The sequence below is a fragment of the Strix aluco genome, chromosome 2, assembly GCF_031877795.1.
Source record: "Strix aluco isolate bStrAlu1 chromosome 2, bStrAlu1.hap1, whole genome shotgun sequence".
Lineage (NCBI taxonomy): Eukaryota > Metazoa > Chordata > Aves > Strigiformes > Strigidae > Strix > Strix aluco.
Window position 1 is genome coordinate 34250742 of NC_133932.1, and position 12467 is coordinate 34263208.

At 36.6% G+C, this 12467-nt stretch overlaps 1 protein-coding gene across 2 annotated transcripts in view; it reads right to left on the reverse strand.

Annotated features, from left to right (window-relative positions):
- Positions 1-285: 285 nt before the first annotated feature.
- Positions 286-12467, reverse strand: part of PAXBP1 (PAX3 and PAX7 binding protein 1) — a 28639-nt gene continuing 16457 nt past the window's right edge. For both annotated transcript variants that reach the window (XM_074814242.1, XM_074814241.1), the window contains exons 11-18: positions 9962-10161; positions 7842-7986; positions 7563-7684; positions 6118-6194; positions 5791-5857; positions 4039-4185; positions 3455-3609; positions 286-1769 (exon numbers count right to left, since the gene is read on the reverse strand). In XM_074814242.1, coding sequence (XP_074670343.1) covers positions 1652-1769; positions 3455-3609; positions 4039-4185; positions 5791-5857; positions 6118-6194; positions 7563-7684; positions 7842-7986; positions 9962-10161 — 1031 coding nt within the window. In that variant the 3' untranslated portion in view covers positions 286-1651. The remainder of the gene's footprint in view (positions 1770-3454; positions 3610-4038; positions 4186-5790; positions 5858-6117; positions 6195-7562; positions 7685-7841; positions 7987-9961; positions 10162-12467) is intronic.

A 12467-nucleotide genomic window follows, 5' to 3' on the forward strand; every position in this document is an offset into this window, starting at 1 on the left:
TAAGTAAAATTTTAAGCACAGAAAAGGTCAAATCTGTTACCATTAAATCATGCAACCAACAGCATGATAATCTTTTGAAATATCTCAATTTCTCTTTATGTAGTTATACAAATATCAGTGTTTATCCTATTGCTTTTTCAAAGTAAAGACATTCTTGTTCACTCCAAAAGTCCACCTTCTAAGGACAATTTTTTCTGACACACTGAAATAGTAAACCAGCATGTGTATCATTTCCTTTACCATCTTCCTAAAGGAATGAAGTTTACCAAGTTGCACTGCAACAACTCCTTGATAGATGAGTTTATTGAAACAATTTTTAAAAGCAGGTATTTCTGAACATACTCCAATCTCAATAGTTCAGAAAAACAATTGTTCAGTGTCCAAATGAAATGTGCATGTTACAAATAGTACATTTTAAATATACTCATTTATAGCACATGACATGAGCATAAAATACAATGATTTCTATGTTACTCAGTATGCCAATTTATTGCTACAGTTCCCCAAAAAAGTAGGGCACACCTGGAAATAGCTCTTAACCCAAGGCTATTACAGCTCTTCCGTGCCTTGGACCCCAAGATCAAGTCACTAGTGTTCCAATGTAAATCACCAGATTTTTAAAGTGTTTTCTTTTGAATTTACATTTAAATTAAATGCTTTTTTAGCAAGACTATTCTTAGATGGTATTTAGTGGGAAGTGTAACATTTGAATATTTACTACAACATAAATACTTCACATCATAGCATATACAATTTTCTTCACCTTCATTTTGCTTGACCTCTTTAGCCATACCAATCAGAAGAAACAGGTTCCATGGATGAAGTTACCAAAAAAACCCCCAAACTCCAAAACCAAACAGTGAATTTAACCAACTTGCACAAGGAACAAGGCTCCAGAGTTCATGGGTAAACTATTACTCCCACAAAATGAGAGGTGTTTGGGGCTTTGGAAATGCTGTCATGTATACTTGTGCAGTAATCACAAGTTCTCACGGTATGTCTGCATTAAAAAAAAAAAAAAAAAAGAAATTAAGCATTGATTTGGGTCTTCCTTTCTGTTTTGTTTCTAAGAACAGTCTTGAGAGTTCCATATTTCAAATGCTGCTTTTTAAAGGTCAGGTCCCATCTGAAAGTGTCTTTACTCTTTAGCTTAAATGATTTTCACATATTTGAATGTTTTGCCAGCCCTTTTGACCAATAATATGATCATTTTATTGTCAAAATAAGTAGTTTTTTAGCAAATGAAAAGCTTATTCCAACAGTACAAGATCTCTATATCCAGTGTGAAAGCAACATGGTGGTATAAATATATGCATACACTGTATTACACATAATATATTATACACATTCCAGTTAACCATGGAACAATTAACAGGAGTAGATGACTACTAATCATGGGTACAAAGTATTTTTGTAAACAAGACTGAGAAACTTTAAGGAAAATCTGATTTCTGAAAAGATGACAATCTTGGGATTCCATTTTTGTTTTCAAAGTCAATTTTTTTTTTTTTTTTTTTAAGGATGCTGTATATAAGAATGCACTTTGTATTAAAACAAAGACCAATACTTTACAGTTTAAGAAACTTTACATATGTACATAAATTACACATCAGGAATGGTTTTAAAGCTCAAAATGAGTTGTCGGAAAAGTCTATTTTCCTTCTATTAAAATCTTTAACTCTTTTACATTGTGATCATTTGCAACTGTCACAGCATGATCCAGTGCTCGGATACTTGCTAGAAGCTTTATGATCTGCTTTATGTGCTCCCTAAAAGAGAGGAAGGAGAATTCAATACAGGAATGGAACAATCATGTACAAGTATTAATATTTCAACATTATGAATCCATACAGGAAATCTGTTTCAGATAACTTCACATCTCCTCCACTTGCTTAGTCTGATAAAGTAAGTTGGTTATCAGCTTTGAACTGAAGTTGAAAAATTTATTTTGGGAGTAGGAATTAATCACACAATGTGCTTTAATACTAGATGCAGTATAATCTCAAGAGGTGTCTTGGATTACTTATGGTACTGTGCAATGAGTCACAGCTCTCTTGGTAACTAATGTTTAAGCCAAAAAAAAAAAAAAAAAATCAAGGCAGCAAGTACATTTTAATGCATGCCTTAAAAAGGTAGGAAGCTTGCCACCAATGAACTGCATTACAATTCAGGTCAATCTAGGAAGCTTAGAGTGAATAAACTGCTAGGAGGACTGTACTACTTTGACTGTCAAGAACACTTTTGGTATCTTGCTAGGAAAATGGACGTGAAATTTAGACCAGTCTCTCAAAAAATACTAGAAGTTCAAAATTAATCTTAAAAACAAACCTAGCTGATCTGTGAAAAAGCATCCAACATTTGGAAAACTAGCACCAACAGACATAGGTGAAGATACACTTCCCTCTTGGCAAAAATTAATGCATTTTTGTTTCAAACAACTGTACTAGGTTTTATATGAAAATACATGACATTCTTCAGTTATAAGAAGTAGCTTTTATGCTATTTCTACTATTTCCAAAAGTGACTTTAAAGACAGAGAAGTGTTTCATAACCAACATGGTAACTGGAAAAAAAATTGATACCAGAAAAAAAAAAAAAACTAACCTCTTAACCAAGATTTTTCTGCTACAGTTTAAGGGAAATGTGTGTGTCTATGTTTCAGTGCTATGCATAAGATCAAAAAGGGAGAAGGATCTAATCCCCTGGAGAGCCTCAATAATTGAAGAGTAACTCAACAATGGCTCAAGCCAGTTCAACTATCAAGAATGACTAATGTAGGTAGCAAGGGGGTTCGTCTTTCAAAGTTTCAGGTTTGCTGAAACAACAGACCTATTGACCTTGAAACCTCTCCTCCTCATGCAACAGCACAGGAATAAAGAATCTTCCAGTCTTGTTATATTCCTGCATATCAGTGCAACAATTTGGTTTTTAAGTTTACCATTGATTAAAACAATACACCCATAGCATTTCAGGTTACTTGGCCAGCAGTAACTTTTATGCATCTAATTTGAACTTTTAATTATGCTGGTCGCCAGATACAAGTAAAATGACTCTTCAATCTAGGGGAAAACAGGTTCATCTAGTTGGTTGTGTAAATGAAGTCAGAACTTTATACAACAGCACAGTTTGAAATTTAGAAGTCATTATGCAGGAATTGGCAACAGGCTCAGAAGGTGGAACAGTCCAAAACCAGTAGCTACAAAATTTGCCAGATTCAGTGACACTAAGCAGTAGTGCAAAATATATTATGAATGTTTAAAGATTTCCAGCAGTTGCTGTTTTCAGACACCTTAAAAATCTCCCCATCTACCATAACATAAAATGTTTAAAGTTTGAATTCAAAGAAGTTTCAAAAGACATGCAGCAGTATGGAGATACTTACCCATGTTTGCAAGCATCAGCAAAATAACACAAAGCACAAAAATTGCAACTGCATTAACTCAAAACAAGTTACCTCGCATTTCTTTTCTCTACATCAGAGCAGCCAATGCTGTTTCTATAAATTGTATCAGCCAGATGAACAAGGTATCTACAGAAGTTTTCTAGCTGAGGAATAGTCTTGTCTCCTTTTAGATTAGCAAACCACTGTTTAGGAAAGCAAGCAATTACCTAGGAATTAACATAACAGGAACATAATTAACATAACAGGAAAAAGAAAGTTAAACACAATGTAACAAATTAAAAAAGCTATCTAACGTGATTTGTGAAGTCTGCCAGGTAAGATTGCAGTGACAAGGCCCAACTGAGTGAAACAATGAGAAACCCACCAAACAAAAAATAAATCCCAAATTCAAGAAGTAAACCACTGAAACAGACACTATACCTAACCTATTTAGAGGTATGAGCCAGAGAAGGTTCCTTCTTTAGTTTGTGTATTTACAAGGAAGAAAAAAAAAAAAAAATCTATTTTTCACTGACATTACAACTTTGAGATATCAAAGCCAAGATTTCATAGGTAACCAAGTTTTAACTACACTCCTCCTTCAGTTGATAATTGTGAATTGCAAGTGATTTTAAACACTGTTTGATTTTACTTACACTTTGAGCTTTCTTAATGCTGTCCTCTCCACACTCAGAGTTTTGAAAAGCCATAAGAATATATCTATTTAGCAGACCATCTATTGACAGTTCCTGGAGGGTTTTGTTTGAAAGGATTCCATACCACTGAAGAAAGTTTCCTAATAACTGAAAATACAACACAGGGAAAGTAAGTATTTGAAAATGCACTGAAACCAGGAAGTCGATCAAACACTATAGAGCTTCTTCAAATGCAACAGCATGGCCAAGGTAAGCAATGGAAATATGCCTTTTGTAAGCTTCAAAACTCTGAATCCATAAAGTGCCAGCCTAGAGTGTTACAGATTCTCATATAACAGCCATCACCACCTCAACTTTGCTCATGTTCTGCACAAGAAATCAGAAAAAAAGAATAAAAGTTTTAAGCCATCTTGTCTCAAAATCTGATGTCAATGTCAAGCCAAGTGAGGCCTACCATATGCCATATGGGGGCAAATTCACAGCCCCCTTGTCAATGAAATCCCCAACTACGCTGCCAGCATACCCTTATTTCCAAGGCCTGGTGACACAAGAGACACAGGCAGTGTCACGGGGGAGTGCTGGCTAAGCCAACTGTACAGCTGTTATTCCCCGCTGGCGTATGGCCTGTGGGGAACTGCTGCCAGCCTTGTACAAATGAATGCAGCCAGCAGTTTACTGTTGAGGCAGACCATCAGGAAACAGTAAACGAGCACTTGCCTTCCAGCTTCTATTTCTGCTCATCTGTGATGCTATAACTGACTTGCTAGCGCAAGAGAGCTGCATTTTTAATGCTTCCCTAAAATAAAACTGGTAACAGCGTGCATACTTCTGAACTGCCCAGGCTCTGATAGATGTTGCCAGAAACAGGCAATTTCATTCTTAAAAGAGACACAAGCCCTAAATAAGAGATCTGTTTCACTTTTAACAGCATTTTAATAAATGAGCTTTGTGCTTTTTTTGCTCTAGACAGCATTTAAGAAGTTGACTTTTATTTGAGTGAAAGAATTCAGTGCCAAGTATTTTAAATGAACTGACTGCAAACCTACTCAGAATACAGTCTCCCTCACTGCTGCAAATTAAATAGAAAATTCCAGATAAGAGTTCTGTTTGCATGATCATGGAGATCAGTAGTTTAATCAACATTGGTCTCATACTCTACTTTCCTGTTTAGTTGGGAGTTAATTTTCTTCACAGCCTTTTACTGGAAAACTACAACAGTCATAGCTTCTTACAGACCTTTGCAAACTTTGTATCGCACATTCCACACACAGACTTTTTCTTTCACACTCTATCATTTCAGTTAAACTAAGATTACAAATGCTCTTATACTTTACAAATAGCAGTGAGCTTTTCAAAAGGGGCCAAGTTATTTTCATGAAGATTCTCACACTATATATATATATATATATATATATATATATATATATATATATATATATAAAAAAATCTCTCTCATTCCCACATAAATGAAATTAAAAGCAGCATATTTTATTCTGACAAGCACAATGACATAAAAAAAATGGGTTGAGTATGCTAAGTAAACCCACAACATACAAGTTAAAATGATGGTGCTTTCACTTGGCAATCTTTTGAAGAGGGCACAGTGCATTATCAAAGACTAAGAATCCTAATTTAGAGTTCTTTCGAGTAAAGTTAAAGCAATTTCCGTTTACCATTTTCCACAAATTTGAAGAGGATTTTATTGCTACACTGTCTAGACCAAAGATTTACCAGATGTATTTACTGACTTACCTTAACAGAGGACCAAAACTGACGTTGGAAAAACAAATAGGGGCCAGAGTTCTTGTTTTCTAAGATGCTGGAAAGTAAGAGATTTTTTTAATGAGCAACCAAGACCATCTCTGTCTGGAGTTTGCTGGCTTCCTCCTTCCCACACAGTTCATTTCTATAAATATTCCCTTCTACCCTGCTTGTCTTTGCTAATCCTCACAGCACGATAACAAAAGATCTCCTGTATCCAGCCAGTGAACCATACTGGGAAAAAACCCCTGTTAACTACAGACAGAAAACACTGACTTGCTAATAAAGGTCAAACAATATAGTTAAAAGCAAACTTACTTTTTTGGATATAAGGGCATGAATACATCATCATCTAGTGTTCTCCTCATTCTTAGCAACAATGCCTTTAAAAGCATCTGAAACAGATAATTATTTTTTTTAACGTGTCCAAAGCACTGCTTAGTAGTTAACCAATCAGAAATTGATTTTCAAAGCCATAAAAAACATTTGTGACCATAACCTAACAGTAAAAGGCACACATACTTAATCACACATATAAATAAAGTCTTAGAGAAGCCTATAATAATTAACAGAGCTGAAATTTGATGCTTTCAATAAAAACTGAAGGCAATAGAATTACTTTATGGTTAAGCTTGGCTACACAGTTAGCTTCTGTGAAGTCAGGGGTTTTATAGTTTTTAATCTGCTGCTAACTTCCCCATACACATGCACTTTTGCCTATCTCCTATTATACTAAAGGCAATACATATATTGCATTAGCTACAGCACCTGAACTCATGACATCAGTTCTTGTATTCATAAATCAAATTTCAAGGCAACACATTTGAAAAGGTTACAAAGATATTAAAAAAAAAAAAAAAAAAAAAAAAGCCTGACTATTTGTAGCTGATCCTTAAAGCAAAACTGCAGACCAACAAGTCAGTACATTTGGTATCTCTTTAGTATCTATTTTGGGGACACTTTACCGAGGTCCTCCTCCTAATTTATCACTGTACTGGACTCTCCATAACTAGGCTGCAGAGCATCAAATAACTGCAAAATTCTATCTTGCTCCCCACTAAGCATGCTCTGTTCTCCAATATACTTGTCCTGGTTTCAGTTGGGACAGAGCTGCTTTTTTCTTAGTAGCTAGAATAGTGCTCTGTTCTGGATTCAGTATGGGATTTGACACAAGAAGAATGTTGATAATACAGTGATGTTTTTAGCTGTTGCTAAGAAATCAAGGACTTTTCAACTTCCCATGTCCTGCTAGTGTGCAGGTATGCAAGAAGCTGGGAGAAACCACAGCCAGAGCAACGGGCCCAAACTGGCCAATGGAATATTCCATATCATACATCACACTTGGTATATAGATGAAGGCTGGTGGGGAAGCTAGCTCTCTTCCGAGATTGCAATTTTGGGATTTTCTCTCCTCCTGGATTGCTAGCTGGGAACGGGCAGGGCATTGGTCTACAGGTGGTGAGCAATTGCATTGTGCATCACACATTTGTATATTCTATTATTATCATCATCATAATCATTATTAATACCATCATTATTTTAATTTTATTTTATTTCAATTATTAAATTGCTTTTATCTCAACCTATGAACCTCCTTACCTTTACCCCTCCAATTCTCTCCCCATCCCCCAGGGCAGGGGAAGGGTGAGCGAGTGGCTGCACGGTGTTTGGCTGCTGGCCAGGTTTAAACCACACCAACAGTGTATTAAAAATACATTCAAGTTCCTTAACTTATGCAAGATATTTAAGAAAAAACAACTTACTTGTGTATTTTTGTTTTCTGCATTCACCACTGAAGGATATCCATCTACTAGTTTCTGTACAATTGCTACCATTCTAGATGTCTGTGTGGTAGAAAAAGGATCCCATATATTTTCAGAAATCACTGTAAGAGATTGAAGAATTACTCCACTTTGCAAATACTCAAACACAGGTACTAAACAGTCAGGCAATAATTTACAAAACAGTGAAATCTGAAAGCACAAACAAGCATCAGCCTCCACACACCCCCCTTTTCCTCCATTTTCTTTCTAAGACCATACCTGTTAATTTAGGAAGGACAACTCTCTCTACAATGGTAGGCAATAGTGAAATATCAGCATCATCTTTCACTTGTTCCTGTTCTTCACAGCCATAAAACAGCAATGATTCAAACCACAACATAGTCTCAAAATCTCGACACTTGCCCTAATAAAAAAAGAATTGAGATTAGATTCCTAAACACAGATTTGAAGTCAACACATTAAAGAAGAAAAAAAAAAAAAGAATTATATATGCAAGTATGATACACTCACAAGCCAGAACAAAACTCCTTTAAAACAGTCTACCAAGTATACTAAGCAGGCAGGGTAAGCAGCAATTGAGCATAACAACTCAAAAACCTAGTCCTTTTTGTCTAGGTGTCAGGTACTCATGTGCACTGTAAATAAACAAAACAAAAAAAAAATAGTGTCTCAAGACCAAAGAGTCCCTTAATCTGGCACAAGGATGGGCAAATTACTGCACCTGCTTTGGCTCTCCTACTTCTGAAACAGTGATACTACTTCCTTCAAAAACATAGGTAAGCCTGATTTCTGAGAAGTGAAGAAAATGTTCTGCCTCTTTGGTCTGGACACTACTAAAGGTGTCATCATAGGTCAGGTTAGAGTATATGGACAACCCAACCCAAACCTGAGAGAGGATGGGGAGCAAGGTCACTTTTCCATAAATCAGCCAAAACAAACCAATTGACTCTACAACCACACAATCATTAGATCTAATGAAAGTGGAAATGGTGGAAGTAAAACTGGGTTTTTTGGCAGCTGTTGCCCTGCAGATTTTAACCTCTAATTACACCTGAGCCAAATAAAATCCCACAGATTAGGGTAAAAGTGAGAAGTACAGTTCATTTGTGCTTCATTATAAAACTGTGCTTTCTGGATTAAAAACCTCTTTTTATGAATACCTTGTGATTTTTTTTTAACTTAAAATACTTAACAGGACCAATAACACAAAGTGAAAATGATTGTATTTGGGAATTCTCCAATTAACTTGAGCTTTGTTTTGCCAGCCTGGGAACTCACATAGAAATAACATGGGGGAAGGGAGAATGTACAAAAACAGTTTTAAATTTAACAAGGACACCTTTCATAGATTTTTCCCTCATTTATTCAAATTAAATACAAAGTGCTCTCTGAGGAAGACTCATGCTCCCCTTCCACTGCAATCAGAGCAGAGACAACAAAAGATCCCCTTCTACAAATATTCTTTTAGTAGTTAAGAAAAAGAGACTTCTGAAAAAAGGAGAGATTCAGTCATTTGTGAGATAATGCTGACACATCTGCAGACGGTGATGTAGATGAGCTAAGTTTTGAAAGGGAAGAAGACAATCTGCCTTATTAGCCTAGTTTCCTAAAAAACACTCCCCACCCCCCAACCTTACGCAATTGTACTCTGTGCCTTGACCCACTCCCATTTCCCAGTAAAAGCCAACATGGCAGAAAGAAGTAAGTTCCTACCAGTACTGTGAAAATAAGCACCTGACTGCAACAGAAATACCTTACAACAGCTTTCACCAATAGGAAGAACAGGGTGGGAGTCAAAAGCTACCCGAACTGTTTGTCCTGATGGCTACTCATGTCAGCACACATATGCAGGGATACAACCAAAGCAACAATGCTGTCCTGCTTTTCCCATGTTCCCTACCTAATAACTGGGCAATGAGTACTATGAGGAAGACTTGGAAACTGCCAGTCAGAGTTCTACAGGGTATGAAGGTGTAGGTGAGAGAAAGAAAAAGAGACATAGGTTGTCAGTCAAGATAAAAACAGGCCTCTTAGTTCCACTTCTGAGGAAACAACATCTCTAGAATCACAATTTTCTCTTAAGTATTTTAAAACCTAAATGTATTATTTAAGAAGCTGTTTGGCTTTTTGGACTACACCACTCACTGAGAAGGAACTGGCATGTACCAAATTGAACTCTGGCCTGCTGGGAACACAGGGAACAACAGTCCAGAAACTCCCCAGAAGCCCTTCACCCTGAGGGAGGCGCCCATTTTAAATTTCATGCCTAGGACACGCATTTATGAGAAGCACCCATCAAAAGTGCAATTTACTTTGCAGAAGTGTGAAAGAACCACTACATAGAAGCTTACATAGAAGTTGCTTGAAGAGGACCTTACCTCCAAAGGAGTCCAGATAAGCAGCTGAAGTCTGATTAAGGGGTTAAACAGCTTTGGTAAACAGAGGCCAATATAAGCATCCTTATAAGAAGCAAAGTACTTGGATCGCCAAGCTTCAAACTGTGACTTAATACAATCAATTGAATAAAAGCTTTCCAAAACATCTTCGAAAACTTTGCTGGATTCTTTCAGTATGCGATCTGGTGAGGGAGAAAAATTAGTAATAAATTAATCACCTATTCCCTCTAATACCTTTCAGGATGGACTTTGATGCTTACTGACATAAGCTAACTCCTATAAACAAAACAAAAAAAACCCATCACCTTTAAAAGTTCTGTTACTTCTGCCTCAAATATACAAAGTGATAAAAACATAAGCACATGAGTACTCTCCGATATACTGTTTTATCACAGGTCTTGCTTTAATCATCTCATACAATGATTTTCAGTCCCCAGACATTGGACTGGTGATGTATTGGGCTGTATTCAGTGTGATCTAACTTCAAAGCTGGCCTTGCTCTGCATGGAAGTTTGAAACAGCTCTTCTCCAGATCCCTTCCAATCCAAATTATTCTACAACTTTGCTCATCCAAGTGCAAGTACCAGAGGGCATCTCAGATAAGCCAACCAAATCGGCACTTCAGACAGAGCAGGTCCTGGCAAATACCACGCTGAACTGCCGAGCATAACACAGCTGTTAGCACTGGCAACCATTACAATCCCTTAGCACCTTCCTCAGATTTTTTTGTATTTACAGTACCAGTATGCTATGCAATCCAAAACTTTTTCTCTGCATACTATTTTCCCTTCATCTTTTTTACTTCCCAGGGTTAGTTTCATCTTATTCAGTCATTTTTGCTGCAGCCACAGTTTTAAATGTTCAATTACAGTAGTAACCTGTACATAACTAACATAACTAGTGCACACAAGCAGGCAGAGACAGGGCTGAGGGAACACGAGATTATGTCATGTAAACACACTTCTCACACTGGGATCAAGAAGGGATGCTACAAACAAAGTTAGCAGGTCCAAAGTGCATCCCTCTGTTCCATATAGCTCACTGCTGATTCTGGACTAACATGAGAGCTATGAATGATTAAAAAAAGCTTTAGAAATACTATGTTTACTCAGAAACTGATGAAACTCCTACAAAAGGCTTTTGTACACATAAAAGTGCCAAGTTACAAAGAGCAATTCAGCTACACTGAATTTTTAATCTAGATCATTTAACTTAGCAAAGTTAATTATAGCACCTAACCACCCTAAACAGTCGCTTTGCTTGTCAAAAAGCTCTCCCTGAATCCACAGTTTTGGTAAATCAGCCAGCAACTAAAGGTGTGGAAACTGCACTTCTGAAGGATCCAACTGCTAGGCAGTTCATCCAATTGCTTTTTTAATCCGTTCATATTTTGGGTCTCCACAACCACCTACAGCAATGACTTAGGCATTTTTATTACACACTCTGTGGGAAGCGACTTGTTTACTTTAAACCCATCTTATCACTTCATTGCAGGACTGCTAACTCTCATACTGTGAAAAGTCAACATCGTTCTCCTAGCTGAAGAGTCCAGAACTGTTTAATCCCTCGTCAAGATACAACATAAACAATTCTATAGATGTGATCCTTGCTGCTCCCCTTCTCCACATTTCTTCTAATCTGATTAAATTCTCTTTAATCAGAGAGAATGATAATTGTTCTCAGGTTCAAAATGAGAAGGTAACAGGATTACTACAGTGATGTTCTACTTTCTTCACTACTGGTTTCACAGTAACCACCAGAATTGTTTTCCTTTTAACTGCTGCTGTAAAAGATGACTGTTCCATCAAACTATCCATACTTCCCAAATCTCAGGTTCCTTGCAGTTCTCGCAGTGTTTTAGAGGCATTAGCTTAATTTACAACCCCATTTATTGCATAATTAGGTTTATGCATAATTGCATAATGATGGTTACTTTGAGCAAACCATCATAAAACTGCAGATGAATTCCAAATCAAGTCAGTACCACAAGATCTTTCTGCAATGTTTGCATTCAACATTGTTTTCTGTCATCTGCAAAGTTGCCAGGCTGTAACAAGTCTGCAAAACTTCTGTCATTACATTTCCAGATGGTTACGCAAAACTCTAGAAAATACTTCCTATCAAGCAAAAAAAGGTTTCTAAGCACTGAGGTTTCCAGAATTTCATGTGTAAAACAAACAGATATTTGAAAAATTATAAACCATGTTAGAAATTAGAAGGAAAACTTAGTATCCACTGAAGGTACAAAAGCTTACTGCTTGCCAGCAAAAGCATGTTTGAATCAAATAAAAAGAAATCTCATTAAGGATGGGGTATTTAGTTAGCTGCAAGTGGTAAAACAGGTTGGTGAAAGAGACTGTTTTGGTCACACTGATGATCCAGCAAGGAACAGTTCTTAAACCTTCTCTAAAATATGATGAAATATAAGGACAGGGCAGAATTTGGATCTTTTTTTTTCCTGCCAAATTTTCTGTATTTTGTTACATAA